Genomic DNA, 16,610 nt, shown 5'->3' with positions numbered 1-16,610 from the left:
GGCCGCCACGTGCCGCTGCCCCGGGGGTGGCGTGGGGCAGAGAGATTTGGGGGGGGGAGTTGTGAGGAAATGAGCTTGAGCTTTGGGGGAAAGCAGGTCTAGGGAAAAGGCTCGTCCCCTCTATTTCTAGTAGAGATGATATCCTTTTCTTTATTATCTTTTATCTCTGCTACGAGTCCCGGTTGCCTTGTCCTGTAGTATAGAGCAATAGGCTACAACCTGGATACCGTCCCCTCTATTCGGCACTAGCGAGGCCACATCTGGAGGGCCGTGTCCGGTTTGGCCACCGCCCCCCCACTGCAGAAAGGAGGGGGACAAATTGGAGAGGGTCCAGTGCAGGGTAAGAAATAGTTTGGGGGCTGGGGCACAGGGGGCTTCTGAGGAGAGGCTGGGGGAACCGGGTTTATTTAGTCTGCAGAAGAGAAGACTGAGAGGGGATTTAATAGCAGCCTTCAGGTACCTGAAGGGGGGTTATAGAGAGCATGAAGGACGGGTACTTCCCGAGACTGGGGGGGCACCATTTGTAGGCAGTGGGGAGTGGGGACTGCCTGCAGACATCGGTTTTGGCAGCATCAGCGGCCAGTCTCAGGGGAGGGGGGTGCACATGCTTCCCGTGCATTGCTTATGATAAGGAGGATGGGGCCAAGCTGTTCTCAGTGGTGGCAGATGACAGAACAAGGAGCAGTGGTCTCCAAAAAAAAAATAGTAAAGCATTGGAACCCGTTACACAGAGAAGTTATGGATTCTCCATCCTTGGAGGTTTTTAAGACTTGGCTAGACAAAGGTTTTCCTGGGCTGATCTAGTTGAGAAGGGTCCTGATTTCAGCAGGGGGTTGGACTAGATGACCTTCTGGCATGTATCCAGATGTGTGTGGACATTTGGTTCCCTGGGGACAAGTAGATATCCAGGGGTCGAAAAAACCAGAGCAGTGCACGCTCAGTCAGCATGCAATTGCAGTGCGGAGAACACAGGACTTTCCAGTATGTGGCACTTCAAATATACTGCAGGAGCATCCTTATCCAAACTATCCCATACACTCCATAATCTAAACTCTGTAAGATTACCGTCAGCCTTGACATAACACAGACCTAACATCCTAACCTGCCGCAGGTAAAGTCATATGCCTGCAGCTAATGCAGAAATCTTAAAATGCGAACAAAAAGTACAGACCTAACTTGGAAGATCTAGCTTCTCCTGTAGAAATGATCATGTAAGCATAGCTGCAACACAGCTATTAAAGTGGCAAGAGAAAAGACTTAATGTTAGCCATTTACAAAGGTATGTTAAAAAGCCCACGTTAAGACTAGGTATCAGTCACGGTGCTGCTGTGCTTCCTCAGCCTGTGATAAGATAGTTTCTAAATCCAGAGTGGTGAGAACAATCCACATTGGAGCTGACCCCTGCTCATGTTTAAATATTGTTATTTTGGTCACCTGCAGAGGTTTTTAAGAAGCCCCATATGTTTATTATGTTTTAGGGTATTTATTTATATGTTACAGGATGATTTAATACCAGGCCTACATTTTGAAGTTTTGTTTCTTCAGCATCAATTTTCAATAACTATTTATTGTTAAGACACAAATGTTTGTTGTATTTGACTTATCGGTATCCTTTCATATGGCAAATAATTATCCCAGAAAGGGCTATTGGAGAACATGGCTCAGTGGAATCGTTTTTTTTCTTCAAACTTGACACGTTGCTTATGCTAGATCTGGCTGGGTTCCCTTGGAGGGTCTAGTTAGTTTACCCAGTTAGTTTAATAACGTTGTGTGCAAGTTTACAGTTTAGGGCTGTATTAAATCACCATAATTTCAAGTAGCTGTAATGTAAGCCATAGTCATTATTATTTATTATTTTTTATTCGTTTCCGAGAAGCAATCCTAATACTATACCATACCATACATATGTGCATGCAGCTTCCATTCATCTCATATGTGTATCTATCCTCAGAATTAGTAACAAGAATAGTTTCTTTAAAAATTATTTTAATAAGACTAAAGTGATTCAACTGCTCTGCATTTTTTCCTTCAGGGGCAAATCTTCAGTGATTTGCATTGTTGGTCAGTTTGTTACTGGCTGTGGAGTTACTATACATTGTATGATGCCTGTTATGATCCATTAAGGCTCCTTTTTTAAGGCATTGATTTTCTAGACGTTGTCCAAGGCTAGTGCAGTCCTAGTTGCTGACTTATTAACATTGGATCCTAATTGGTTAATACTGCTTCAAAAATGGCAGTTACCCAAATGAGTCATTTTTGTTGTAGCAGGTCAGAACCTTGTTTTGTTGTCAACTTCTTGCATAAACATCAAATCATTTAGAACTTGTTGGCCAGACGTTTGATCTCAAAACACTTCTGCAAGGTAGCAGCTGAGCTAAGAGCTGCTTTTTCAGTGTTTACAAGTGTCACTGTGGTTTTTATTTTTTAGTGTTAAATGTGTTGCTTGAGCGAGTATTAAGTGAGAGGAGATCAGCTCTCTCCTCATACAAATTCAGTCCTTGAGCTGTGCTGGGATTGCCAACAAGGACACCAGTTGTCACGAGGGCACTTGTCCAGCATCTAATGGACCAAGAGTACCAATTTATTTCACAAAAAGTAGGTCACTAAGGAAGCAGTAGATAGCAATTCCTCACCAGTGACTTGAGCAGGTTTTGAGCCAATTCTTTTCTCTCTCCTTAGTGATCAGCAGGGATCTTGGTTTTCTCTGATTTAAAAAAAACAAAAACAAAACAAAACAAAAAAAACAACTTCAGTTTTCAAATTAAAAAAAAAAAAAAGTAACCCAATATCCGCATTTTTATGTGATTTAAAATGAAACATCACTAATATATTATTGAAAGCCCTGTTGTTCATTATTTTACTAACTGGCATTTATATTAGAGAGAATTTCTGACTGGCCGGCCGGACACAAACGGTGGGGGGAGGGGTGGGGGTGTATGGAAAGCTCGCATGCCGCCACTGCCACCCGCCACTGCCACCCACACAGACACTGCCGCTCTGTGTGGTCGGAAACCCTTGTGCCGCAGGTAACCAGCATTTTTAGATTACCGGCACCCCCCATTTCCCACTCATGCTGGATAACAGGGCTATTACTCTGTGTGCGTCCGTGTGTAGTGTTGTTTTATTTTAATGATGGAAAAATGCGGATTTTGGGTTACTTTTTTTTAAATCTGAAACCTGTGGAACCAGGATCCCTGGTGATCAGCTGCAGCATACAGTCCATCTGTCCTGTCATAAGCCCTTTTGTATTCTCTATTTGAGTTTTGTTTCATGGTGCAGGTCTTTTTACCCCATGTCTATATCTGATTTAAGAGTATGTTTGTAACCACACCATGCATTAAAACCAACTAGAGTGTGTGGTCCTAGCTATTGAGTCAAGAGCCATCTTCAGCAACTCATTCTAGTTAACCAGTTCTAGGAGGATGCATATTTTCCCAGATTAACTGATACCTGCATGAAATGTTGAGATCCACAAAGACTTCGATGGCAGGATAGACATCAACTTCAAGACACTGCCCATGAAATCCTTTTGTATTGTATTTGGTACTTTCCAACAAAGCTACAAACTGTGGGTCCTAACCTAAGGGCAGAAGAGATGAGGAACTTCTTAAATGATCTCCATGTGGTTAGCTGCCTCATGTATTCCAAGACAGGCAAAAATATAATGGCTTCTCCTGCATATCTTCTTCTGCATGTGGTTTCTGGTTTGCCCATTACTGTTGAAACGGGACCTATGTTGTCATCCAGCTAATGATTTTCATTATGTCCAAAATCTGAATGTAACAAACAGTAGGAAAAATAAAATCTTTGGCTTATTTGGGAGAGAAATGATCCTCTTTATTGTATCTCTGGAGCATGTTTTAACAAATTTTCCTGTCTTTGTAGTGGTGGGACATTGACAGTGCTCACTTCCCCCTGCTTTACCTGCAGGAAGTTAAAGAGTGTTTTTCATGTTTTGGGCATTATGCTTGGTTGTTGTGTGTAAGGTCTGTTTCTGAAGTTTTAAGAATAGATTAGACCCATGCTTCTTAACCATTTTGGACTTGAGGCATCCCTTTATGAATTGAGTGGAACCCAGTTTCAAAACTCATTTATATATTATAGTGCAGGGGTCAGCAACCCCCGGCACGCGTGCCAAGCATGGCACACACGGCCATTTTGCTTGGCACACCACCCCCCGCCCCGCCGGGCCTTAAGGCAGCTGCGGCCAGCCACAGAGCCCAAGCTGCTCCCAGCAGGTGGCTGGGAGGCTGCAAGCCCTGCTGCAAGCAGACGGGGCTCCATGGGCCGGCTGTAGCTGTGCGGCTGCAAACAGCTGCACTGGGCTCCGGTATGTCGGCACTCCGGCACCTTCCAAGGTAGACATTGTAGTTTTTTTGATGCTCCAGCCAAAAAACATTGCCTATCCCTATTATAGTGTTTACCTCCTTATAGAAGGGACAAGCAGTGGGGATGGGGGCCTGGTGTGGCAGGGACAAGCTTGAGCTTGTGCTTGTCTGCTCACACCTCACTGATTTCCTTACACCTTGTGGTACCCTTGAAAGAATTTGATGGAACCCCAGGGTGCCACATATCTTGGTTAACAATCAGTGGATTAGACAAACTTATTTGTTTAGAATGATTTAGGGATGGCCCTGCCTTGATCATGGGGTTAGACTAGATGACCTTCTGAGGTCCCTTCCAGTCCTATTTCTCTGTGATTAAAAAAAAATCTAGTTTTATGATGTATTCATTCTGACATGATTGGCCAAATTGTTAAAAGTAAGAATTTAAAAGATGGATGTTACATGAAGTTCTCATTTAAATGCAAAATTAAGTACAACATTTACTCTACAGGCTTTGTTCTGCATGTATATAGCACCTAGCACATGGGGCCTCCGATCTGTGGTTGGGGCCTCAAGTTACAAACTAATGCAAATCAAATAACAAGATGATGCAAAAATTTATCTTTAAAATCCTCTAAAATGAACTTCACGTGGTAGGACAACAGAAGGAGTTATAACTAACAAAGGAAAAATGATCATATGTATGGTGAATATTTCCAGTTTTGTTCTCTGAGTTTTTTTAGTTACTAGAATCTGGTTCATAGATTCATAGATGTTTGGGTCGGAAGGGACTTTAGCAGATCATCGAGTCTGACCCTCTGCCCTGGGCAGGACAGAGTGCTGGGGTCAGATGACCCTGGCCAGGTGCATGTCTAGCCCTCTCTCAAAGACCCCCAAGGTAGAGGAGAGTACCATCTCCCTTGGAAGCCCATTCCAGATTCTGGCAACCCTTACTGTAAAGAAGTTCTTCCAAGGGGTGCCCTGGTAAACAGAGCATCTCCTATTCCTTGTTGCCCTACCCCTCCCCCCGATGAATTTGTAGGTGGCCACAAGAGCACCTGTCAGCCTTCTTTTGCGGAGGGTGAAGAGATCCAGGGCCCTCAATCTCCCCTTGTAGGTCTTTGCCTGCAGGCCCTTAACCATGAGTGGCCCTCTGAACCCTTTTGAGGTTGTCCACATCCCTCTTGAAGTGTGGCGCCCAAAACTGGACGCAGTTACAGAGGATTCTCATTGTTAGAAATTCTTATCCAAAGTAAATGAAGACTGCAAAACTAAAGCTCATTTTTATGTGCATAGCTAACATTTGTGTATATTTTAATTAAGGTTGTATGTCTTACCTACTAAGAGCCTCATACCCCAAGAGAAATCAATGAGTCCCCTGCAGTGGTGTAGACACTTTTTGGATCATCCGACTCCTGAGATAGAAGCCGCAAAACGTTCCCTGTGCTTTAGACTGGAACAAGGTAATTCTTTTCATTTCAGTTTGCTTGAATTTTTTTTTTAACTAAGTCAGTATCTGTTTTTGGTAAGTCAGTGTAAAGTTCTTTATGAAGTTCTATAGCTTCAGCTCCTTTCTGTGTTTAGCGAAAGGGAGAAAGAGTGGTGTAATATAAGGCTGCTGACATGTGAGGGGGAAAAAAAGCGCTTTACTGGAAGAGGCATTGCATTAGTTCAACCTGACTTCCCAGCATCTGTATAGATTGCATGCTTCAGCGGGGCTTTTTGGTGCTTTTATCTCGCAGCTGAATGAATCAATCAGTTTTTAGATAAAAGCATCAAAAAGCCCCACTGAAGCGCGTGATCTGTACAGATGTTGGGTGAACCGGTTCCAACTAACGCGATACCTCTTTTGGGCATGTGCTGGGCTTGGCATGGGAGCACGCCAAGCTTAAAGTAAAGCACTATTTTTTTTTTTTTTCTCTTCACGTCTGTAAGCAGTCTAATTGTATAAGCCGCCTCTTGTTATATGAATGATACCTGTGATGAAAGGTTTTGCTTAATATGCATTTGAATGATCTCCTCCTCTTCCTCTATTCAGCTCCTAATTTCTAACATCCTGTTAATTCCCAGGCACCCCAGTTTCCTTAACACAAGGGCTAGTGGTTTTTAGTGAAAGAAATATTGGATGGGCACAAATGGAGCTCTGTACTTGTATAAAACCCTACGCACCATGGTAAGATTCCATGTTGGTGCAATGATGTACCTGTGTGCATTTTGTTTAACAATAAGAGTGTTGTTTGTAGAAAAGACAAACCAGAAATCTAGCTTTAATTTATAATAATATTGTTTAGGACTTTCAGTTCTTTGAAAATCTGGGGCCAGATTCGTGGCTAACATACAATTGCGCAGTGTCAGTGAACTGATATGGAATTATACCTGCAACTGGTAAATTCGGATCTCTGTATATACTGCAGTTGTAAATATAAATCAACCATTCTATTTTTATCATTTTATTTATTTCTTCCATCATGCCAGCTTCCAAGCTAAGTTGCTAGTATGCTGGGTGCTGTTTCTGGCCTAAAGAGTTTATAGTCCAGTCTTGGAAAAGGAGTACTCAGTGAGTGTATGCTATAAACAATATGAGGGGGAAGGATGGGAGGAGGAGAACAAGGTTAATGGTAATGGAGGCATGTAGTCATGTAAACTAGCTGGTAGACTGAGCCTTTACAGCCCTTAAGCACATTCTTCATTCCAGCTGCTTGGAGTTAGTAATTGCATGTTTCAGTTGTCTGAAAAGTAAAAGGCAGTTTTTGCATCACAGAAGCCAAGAAGGGGTTTACCATTTGCTTCGGTGGAAGGCAGAGTGGGGCCATACAACTTAATGGTTTCAAATTGCTTGAAAATATGTAGCTGTCTAAATAAATAAATAAATATCACCTATTTTTTTATCTGTCTCAGCCTAGCCATAATACTTGGGCTGTTTAGTTTGTGTGTGTCATAGCACCAGTGGGTCTTGCGTGAAGTATTTGAAATAAGAGCTGGGCATGTCCTAATGATTTGGTTAGGGAATGTCTGTGTAGTTTCAGAGTTTACTTAACAAATCTGTTGATGATGCACAAGCCAGAAAAGAATGATTTACACTCATGTTTTGGTAAAACTCATCACAACACAGATCTTAGTTAACATAACTTTTTGGTTTGATTTAGTTTATTTTGGTAAAGTTTGAAGCTCTTAGTAATAAAACAAAGTCCAGATGCAACCCAGCCTGTCTTTTGCTGCCATTCTTAGTTTTAAATAATATAAATAATATTAAACAAAGGCACACAACGGTAAAATTGTAGACTCATAATGAAGTCATTCAGGAATTGATTGCTAAAAGAGATGGGTGGTCTTTCATTTTCCCCCAACCCACTGTTTAAATCAAATGGACAACATCATTTCTTTCTCAATTTTTTTCCTAAATAGTCAGAAAAGTATGCAAGTTACTATCTCTCTAGTTATTAGGTTGTAATCCTTCAACATCTGAGAAGTCATTACAAATGTTGATGTATGACTTACTATTATACCCTCCAAGGTTATATGCAGCTTCATGTCACTTTCATCCATATATTCTAATTGTATGTCATTACTTCATGAAATACAAGGGTTCTGTAAATAACTTCTGAGGCTGTATATTCTCTTCAAAAGATGTGCATAAATCCCATTATGGGAGCTATATATTAAAGGAGAAAATTGTTTCCAAAATGCTCTTAATTGCAAATATTCTGTGATAGAATTGTTTGTTGTTATTAATTAACACTCTCACAGATGAGAGTTATTTTTTCCTATAAATAATAGTTAATCAGGAAATGTTACTTGGAAATGCTAGCAATTCTAAGTGTAACGTAATATAACTAGATTATGAATAGATTGCATGTTTGTTTTTCCCCATTTTGAAACAGGATGAGACAATTGGAACAAACTGGTAATTTAAAAAAAAATAAAGCTGGCTTTCCATAATACAATTTTCCTAATTTTATTTTTTGTTACTGTCAATTGATGGTCATTTATACACACATGCACCATTTGATCCTAATTTTAAAAAGTAGTCCTGTAAAAATAGCACTTTAAGGTTCCATAATGATTCTGTTTAGGGGATGGTATCTCAGTTTACAAGGAAAATAATGCAAACATGGTGGGATTTAAAATTCTGGTTGTGCTGTATCTGGGTGGCATGTAATCATTATTAACTGATCTTGTTGAGAAATATGCTGGTGTACTCAGTGCATTTGCAGTGTAAAAATATGTCCTCTTGTAAAGAAAATATTTGTTTTTTGGAATTTATGGGGCAATTTTGTTGATGATGCATGATTTCAAAAGAAACCTAGTGTAGATTTCCATAGATATTAGTTCTATAATGCTAACAGGAGTAGAAGCCAACAAAAACATTATTTTTGTCACAGAAGTCAGCACAAATGATTAAATATGCTTGGGGAGCACAGCTGTGAACTGTATGTAGCTACTGTTTGGCTATTAATGTTTTGTACCATTCAGAATCTAGTTTTGGTAGTGTTGGAGTGAGTGGTGTTGTAGCTGTCATGGTCCAGGATGTCTGCGTGAGGCAACGATTTTTGCGGGTGTTATCTATTATTGGAGCAAGTGCATGGTTGGGATGAAGTTAGATAAGCTTTTGAAGGCAAGGCATAGACCTGATGAAAAATGCCTTGTATTCAAAGGCTTTTTTAACTTCATTCAACCATGTGGTTTAATTCACAAAAATCTTTGCCTCTTGCAAATCTAGTTTTTGGCTAACATACTGTTTTACCTGACTTAGCTCAGTTATTCCTGCTTTTTGCTCCATGCTCCTTTTCTTGAAAGCTTGTCCTTTTAGTGTTTTTACTTCTAGTTTATAGAAGTTTACTATCTCTTTTTGCATCAGTTCTCTTCCCCAACCTTGAATGTTGCTGTCCCTGCTTTTAATTCTTTTGGGTCAGCTAGACCACATGTGCATCTTTCCAGTATGATGGAGCCTGTGTTATATTTTGTAAGTAGCACAATGGAAGTAGTCAGTGTAACTATAATGATTTACACTCCAGTTGTGAATATGCCCTGTAACTTCACAGCTGTAGAATGCCAAACAGTTGCACAGTGGGTAAACCAAAGAGCTAAGAGGCTTAAAAAAGGAGTCTGTCTAGAGGAGCACAGTTATGATTTCAAGGCCTGAAGAAAAGCTATCCCTTCTAACTCAGCCTTATAGGCAGCAAAGCTCATTCTCTTGGAGAGTGTGGAATATTATTTAGATGACAGAGCTCATGCTAGCTTAGTTCTCTTTCCTCGAAAAACACCACTGTTTAAAAACAACAGGGTATGATCTTGTTCCACAGAAGTCAGTGGAAGTTTTGCCACTGCCACAGCCTTTAATTTTATAGTCTCTGTCTGTCTGTCTCTCTGTGTCTGTTCCGTTCTCTGTCTCTTCTCTTAGTGATAGAAATGGTTCTTCACGTATTGCAAGGAAAAGTGTGCTCCAAACTAAAAATTACTGCCTATATATGTTTCTTGGAAGGGAAGGCACATTTTCACACTGAAACAACTATATAGCTGCTTATCTTTAACGGTTTATGACTTCCTTAGCATCTCTCTGAAATCATGGCTTTTACTGCATTCATGCACATAAAGAATTGGACAGTTTTTTGCCAGTTGGATGGCATTTGGACAGTTTGAAGTCAGTTTAAATGAGATATATACCTAGTACAGAACTTCAAAAGTCAGGAAATGGAAAAGCTCTGTCATAACAGTATGGACCCTCTACCCCATCAGATGGTGACCTGTACATTATCACTAGCATAACCTCTATTTCAAACTTCCTGCCTCTACAGAAACAGTTCCAGTTCTGATCTTCTGACCTTCCTTCATCTCTGATCTTTCTGGAAAAAAATACACTTTTGGTTAAGTAGTCAAACTGTTTCGACTCCTTGTCTAAGCACAGACAGTCAAAAAGCCCGAGGCTGAATCAATTCACTCATTGCAGGTTAGTTTAAACTGTAGAGATTAAACTGAGAAACAACTGGACAGACCTTCACTTTTGATTCAGAAAATGCTCCAGAATTACAGCAGCAGGACTCTGCAGGGTTGCTCATCACTTCCGTTTCCTGCTTCCAGGTGCCTCTGGTATTTGTAATCCATAGTCTCAGCCAGCAGTAAGTTTTTAGCAGGGTAGGGCAGCTCTGTACTCAGGGCAAGGGAAGTTTAACCACCCTTCCTGGCCCCAGACCCCAGCAGGAGTTTGTCCTCCTTCACCCTCCCAACCCTTCTCTGCTGGAGCAGACAGCACGGCCCAGCCCAGGGCTGAAAAGCATGCTGGGATGTTGGGGGGACCATGATTTAACTTGAACCAGGAAGGGGCCTGGGACAGAAGTTTCATAAACTGGTTTGACCCAAATCGGTTAAGTCTGATACTGCATTCAACCAGGTTTATCTTTGTGAGCGTGTGCCCGTCCCAGGTATCCGGTTTTCAGGTAACTCCCCCCCAATTCCTGCCTGCCATGACTTGATCTAACACAGTTAATGGGGGGGAAGGAACAGTTGCTAGAAACCGGTACCCCGGTAAAGAAAACACTCAGGTCAGATCTTCACCGGTAGTGCTTTATTTAACATTGCCTGGCTCTTTCCCCAGGGATGACCCTCTTCCCGAGTGCTCGCTGAGGGGTTCTCCCTGCCTGTCTTCAAGGATCAAAGCAGGATTACTTGTTGGCCTCTTACTCAGTGATCAGCTGCTAATTGCCTTGTTAGCAGCTGATTGCCGTTGACCCCGGGATTCACCGGCTGCGGTGTGCTCCCCAGGGATGACCCTCCTCCCGAGTGCTTGCTGTGGGGTTCTCCCCGCCTGTCTTCAAGGATCAAAGCAGGATTACTTGTTGGCCTCTTACTCAGTGATCAGCCGCTAATTGCCTCGTTAGCTGCTGATCACCACCGACCCCGGTATTCCCCGTCTGCGGCTCATGCCAGCTTGCGAAGCACAGCTTTGTCACTTCACTTTTCTCTTTCTCTTTTTCTTTTTTTTTCTTCCCTCCACCCTCTGGTGCCGGGTCCGGGTTATAGGGACTGCAAGGCAGGGTCGGGGATCCTTTGCCCTCTTCCTCTGTGCCTCTTACTTTACTCTTCTCCCCGCCCCGGCTCTGGGAATCCCCACGCTCTGAGTCCTCGGAGCTGTTGGTGGTGGTGGGGGGGGGTCCGCGCCACCACTCAGTTCCTCACTCACCGCAGAGGCTGTCTTTTCAAGGTAGGACGTGATCCATGGATGGGTGCATCGCTCCCCACAATTACCCTCGTCGCATGGGTATGTGTCCTTATCTCCTGGACTCTCGTGGGCTCCGTCGCTGTAGGGGTCCCTTTTCGTTTCTCTCATCGTGTACGTGCCTGAAGGCACCCTTGGTAAGTTTCCTCCCCTTTTTATTCCCCTTTTCAGGCTTCGTATTGGCTGCCTGGGGTTATTCATCAATTTCCTGGCTGTCTTCATTCCCTGCAGCTGTTACCTCTCTTTTAGTAACCGCATCGCAGCTGCGGCGCTGTTACAATCTTAAACCAGTTTCTGCCTTTTTGAAAGTGGTTTATGTGCACTGATTTTTTTGTTCTGTTACAGCTTTAAACCAGTTTCTGATGACTTAAATTGGTTTATGTGTAACTTCTGCCTTTATGATCAATGGCTGTGGCGGAGTACAGTTGGGGTGCTTGCCATGTGGCAGGAGCTGCAGTAGTGTGGGTCAAAGCCAGCAGAGAAGGCAGCCAAGCAAAGCCCCTGAATGTCATTCTAAGTGGGGAGGCATGTGGCAGAGCACCTTTGGGGGTGCTCGCCACTTAAGGGTTTTCACAGGCTCTGAGGGGAGCCTACTTTGGAGGAGCAGCAGGGGAAACCTCCCCCAGGAACTATTTTAAATGGGAAGATGTGTGGCAGGGCACTGTTGGCTCCTGCTACTTTAAGAGCAGAGCTAAGCAGCCAGCAAATGCTTGATTGAGGTGGCCATTTTAGACCTCTGGTTGCCTATATAAATAGAGCAGTTCTCTGTTGGCAGGACAGGTAGTAACATCGCCTGGCTACAAAGCTGTATGCAGCACCGTAGAGGTAAGGGCAGGAGCTGTAGGGGATGGTTTGGAGGCTCCTGGGCATGACCTAAAACTGCACCCCGCTGGGAGTGGGTGGCCTGGTGGGGCTGTCAGTGGCGTGGGAGCCCCCAGGAAAATGCCAAGCCAGTTACCACCCCGGTGAAAGGTGGGTAGGGGCACCTTAACCCCAGCACTTACCTTTGCATGGGTCATGTAACATCGGTGGTAGTTGGGGCCAGGCATGGCTGCGGCTGCCTGAGCCCTGTGGAGTGCAAGACCCCGAGGAGTAAGAGTGGGGGCCAGGCATGGCTGTGGCTACTTGAGCCCACCGGGGAGGGAAGCCCTATGGCCCCAGTGAGGGGCTGGTGTGAGATGTGGAGCCCCAGTGAGGGGGTGGAGATGAGGCACCCCAGTGAGGGCTCGGTGCCCGGTGTGTATGAGTGGATAGAATTGCCCTGGAAGGGGCCAGGGCAGGCTTAGACACGACTGAGTAATTGGCTGGCCACTACCCTAGTGAGGGTCATGGGAGAGGCCCAAAAGACGGTACGTCTGCCACCTAAAGTATGAGCTAGCTAAAGCCTATGGCCTAAAGGCCCTGCTCCAAGAGGGAGCAAGGCAGTACAAGTTGTTGAGGCATGAAAGAGACCCTGTGAGAGGGTGGAGTGCTGGAGGCCCTACTGAGAGGAGGGCGGTATGAATGTGTGTGTGACTGAGGTCTGACAATGAGGCCTAAGCTTGGTCTGGCTGTAAGCCAGGAGCATTGTCATCTGGATGCCATCTGCGAGGCTTGGGCTGCGGTGTAGGGGAGGAATGGAGTTGCAGATAACGCCCCCTGGCATTGGGGCAAGAATGGGCAGCCTCCTGCCTTAATTAACAACTTAATTAACAACAAGGCATGGCAGGTGAGATGGCTGAGTGGCGTGCCCGAAGGCAGGTGGGAAACTAGCACTGTGGCTGGTCAGGGACCCCCGCTTTGCCACAATGGCTCACAAATATTGCCTTTTAATCTTGTAATGGTATGTGGCTGTTCATATGTAGTAGCTCTTTGATAGCAGAAGAGAGCAGAAAATACTGGGAGAGAGTGAGAGTTTATGTTACATGCTTGAGCTGAAGCGGGCTGTTCTGAATTCCAAACAAATATGAATTTCATGCCAGTTTAATTGATGTTAGCTGAGACCTTGGAGATGTAAAATTTTATAGCGCTAAGGATTTGATTAATAAGATTTAACGCAGCTTTATCATGTATATTTTTCATACATGATGGAGATCGGGATAGTAAAATATTTTCAGGTTATAAGTAGCAGTAAGATGAAGGCTTGGTGGCTTTTATTATAAAGAATATGCAGCATACAATTTGTAAACTTGAAGCAATTGAAAAATGTTGCAGAATGGATGCAGTTATCTTCCTTTTATGGATCTGGTATTGAGAGAGGATGAATGCCCTCAACTCTCATTAGCATCAGAGCAGACGGTTAGCATCTTACAGGTTGAGGGTTATAATAGTTTCTTGCCTAAGAATAAGCTTTTGCTCTCCAGCCGCACACAATATTTTCAAACATATATGTCGCTTCTTGTTAGACTTCATTACCTTAGGACACCTATTTGCTGTGTGCATAATTCTAGGCAGGTTTTTTTTATTGTTATTCTTTTTTTAATGGCTGATAGGATTTTTAAAAGCAACTGTTGAAGGGCTTTTTCTCTGCATGTAAGCATGCAAAGCATCCTTGCTCTCCTTTTTAGAGGCATGCTTTTAATGTGTTCAAAACAAAATGTTTCTCTGTACTTCGTAAATATGTTGCAAGATAGAAATGTTCTTATGCAAAAAAAAAAAAAAAAAAGTGGGGGGCATATGTAAAATGGAGTATACTTCCGTTTTTATTTGCGGATACCATTTCTGCTGTCTTTTTCACTAACTTATAATAAATACATTGATGTCATTTTTTGGAAATTAGTAAGTGGGTAACTTGATTACATCCAAATTAAAATGTTGTCTTAAACACCCATTTTTTTTGCAGTTGATCATGTGTTTACAGCAGGGCTGGATTTGCAGACTGAAATCCTATGTTCAGGATGGTAGAGGCAGCATTGTAAGTCTTCACACTGAAAAGGTATTCATCAACTTCCAATTCTGGATTGGAGGTGATTTGATAATATCCACCAACCACTGAGCTGAGACCACCAGCTTATGGGAAGGCAATAGAACAGTTAGAAATTGGAAGGGCATTTGGAAATACCATCAGGTTTTGCAGTTACTTGTTTTGTTTGACCCCTTATTTTATTTGAGGATGGCTGGGTGCTTCTTCAGAATAAAAGTAATTTACTTATGCAGTACATTTTCAAATTCCATAATACAACAGATGTCTGAAAGTGATAGTAATAGGATCAACCCTATCGGTTACCCTGTCTAGAATTGCAGGCAAGATATTATTATGCAAGAGAGTGCAAACAGCTACTTTTGTTTCATAAATCTACACACACACAATCTTTCCTAGACAGCAAGTAAAATAGGCCAGTTTGTATTAATGGAGACAAAAGCATTTCTGTGAAGGAGAAATTACTTAGCTGGGATTGAATGGGCAATCCTTCTAAAACTAGGCTTCATATCTTTTTAGGTGGAGAGCTCTTTAATTTTCTTCGTTCTCTGGCACTGTGGATTTGTATTGGTGCTCAGCATACTTAAATCATTGGTGTATTTCTTCTCTGAATGCATTTAATTTTTTTTTTTTTTTTCAATGTCTATTTTTGAAGTGTAGACACAGGAGCCAGACACAATATTCTCGAAACCTCTTTGATAGTACAATATTAACTTTTATGACTTTGACCATTCTCTCAGTTGGAGAATTTCTCTTTCTGACTATTTTTCAGATACAAGTACGCTAAAAATGCTTGTTAGGAAGTTTTCTTCTCTTGAAAAAACAAGTAGAATAAATCAATGCAGTTGATTTAAGTAGTCAAAGATTTTCTTCCTGTGATTCACTTTGTTTTTCAAAAATCTCTCATAACTCTAATATTCTTAACTTTTTACTTTAGAATGGGATGTAATAGTAAATATTTCAAATTGTGAAATGTGTTTTGAAGTAGAAGTATTCAGTTATATCTTGTTATATTGAAGTCTTTTTGAAATCTGAACATTTGCCTAGATTAAATACCATAACTGAATTGCATAAAAGCTTAACACTTTTTTGAAATGAGGGAATAGGAGTTAAGGTAAATACATCTGCAACACAGTAAGTGGTTTTTAGAAATGAAACCCACATGATTCCTTGTGTTATGAAAGCCACTTGGAGGTCATTTTAAGCATTTTTAGGTTTGTGCTCATTGTAAACATCTGCAATAAAATAAAATAAAACACGCTGCTCAGAAACATTATTGGAAATCTCTATCTAGGCACTTTGCCTGTAGATACTGTAAAAATTCTGGAATGCATCAGGTGACCAATTTTAAATTGAACCTTGTCTGATAATTTAGATCTTTTAGTTTTGTTTCTGTGGTGAAAGATTGTACAAAGGTTGTGCTACAGCAGTAGTCGGTGTAATCACCATTTGTAGAGGTATATTTTCATCCCTTCAAAATCCGTAATATAACAGATGTCATACCACCAAGTTGTTTGAAGGTATTTTCTTTTTCTTATCCAGCTATGGAAGCAGTGTGTTGGGTTGATGATGTAAGTCAGGACTGACCAGGGCTGCATACAGCCTGCTAGTAGTTAATTTACAGCCTTTGCGCTCCCACCCAGCTACTGCTCCTTTCAGCCCCCACCCTCTCCCATTGCTTTGGCTGGAGGAACAGCTGGGGGTTTTGAGTTCCTGTTCCTTCTCAAGCTTCTGTTTCTTGCCCCCCTCCCCAGGGGGCTAGCACAGCACAGCCTATAGTACCTGTGGCCTGGGGTTCCTGTACTGCACAGGCCAGTGGGTGGGGGAGCCCATGATGGGGGGAGCTAAGGCTAGGGTGCCTGGTGCAGTGCTGTGGGGTAGGGCAGCTACTTTGCAGCCTGGGGGGGACCCATGGGCTATACAACTTGGGGTCCCCAGTTGCTTAGAAGTTGGATAGCCATGATCTAAGGGTGAAGTTGCACATTACATTAGACCATACTAAGGGTATTTAAAACAGAAGCATCTGCATGTTAAAGCTTATTAACTATGCTAAGTGCCTTCTGGGTATCTCCAAGTTACACCACTTCAGAGAAGGGTTAACTAGGCCATGCTACTTAGCTCGCATTCAGGTAACTTCAGTATGCTTCATGGAAATAAAATGAGCAATTTGCAG

The 16,610-nt window shown here is 42.5% G+C and overlaps 1 protein-coding gene across 1 annotated transcript in view; it reads left to right on the top strand.

The window, feature by feature from the left end:
• SLAIN1 (SLAIN motif family member 1) overlaps positions 1 to 16,610 on the top strand; it is a 217,842-nt gene that overhangs the window by 132,460 nt on the left and 68,772 nt on the right. Inside the window, exon 16 of the mRNA XM_006033357.2 lies at positions 5,649 to 5,788. Coding sequence (XP_006033419.1) covers positions 5,649 to 5,788 — 140 coding nt within the window. The remainder of the gene's footprint in view (positions 1 to 5,648; positions 5,789 to 16,610) is intronic.

Source organism: Alligator sinensis, unplaced genomic scaffold (assembly GCF_000455745.1).
Source record: "Alligator sinensis unplaced genomic scaffold, ASM45574v1 scaffold1010_1, whole genome shotgun sequence".
Classification (NCBI taxonomy): domain Eukaryota; kingdom Metazoa; phylum Chordata; order Crocodylia; family Alligatoridae; genus Alligator; species Alligator sinensis.
The sequence above is the reverse complement of the archived record's forward strand: the minus strand, read 5'-3'. Positions and strand labels throughout refer to the sequence as shown.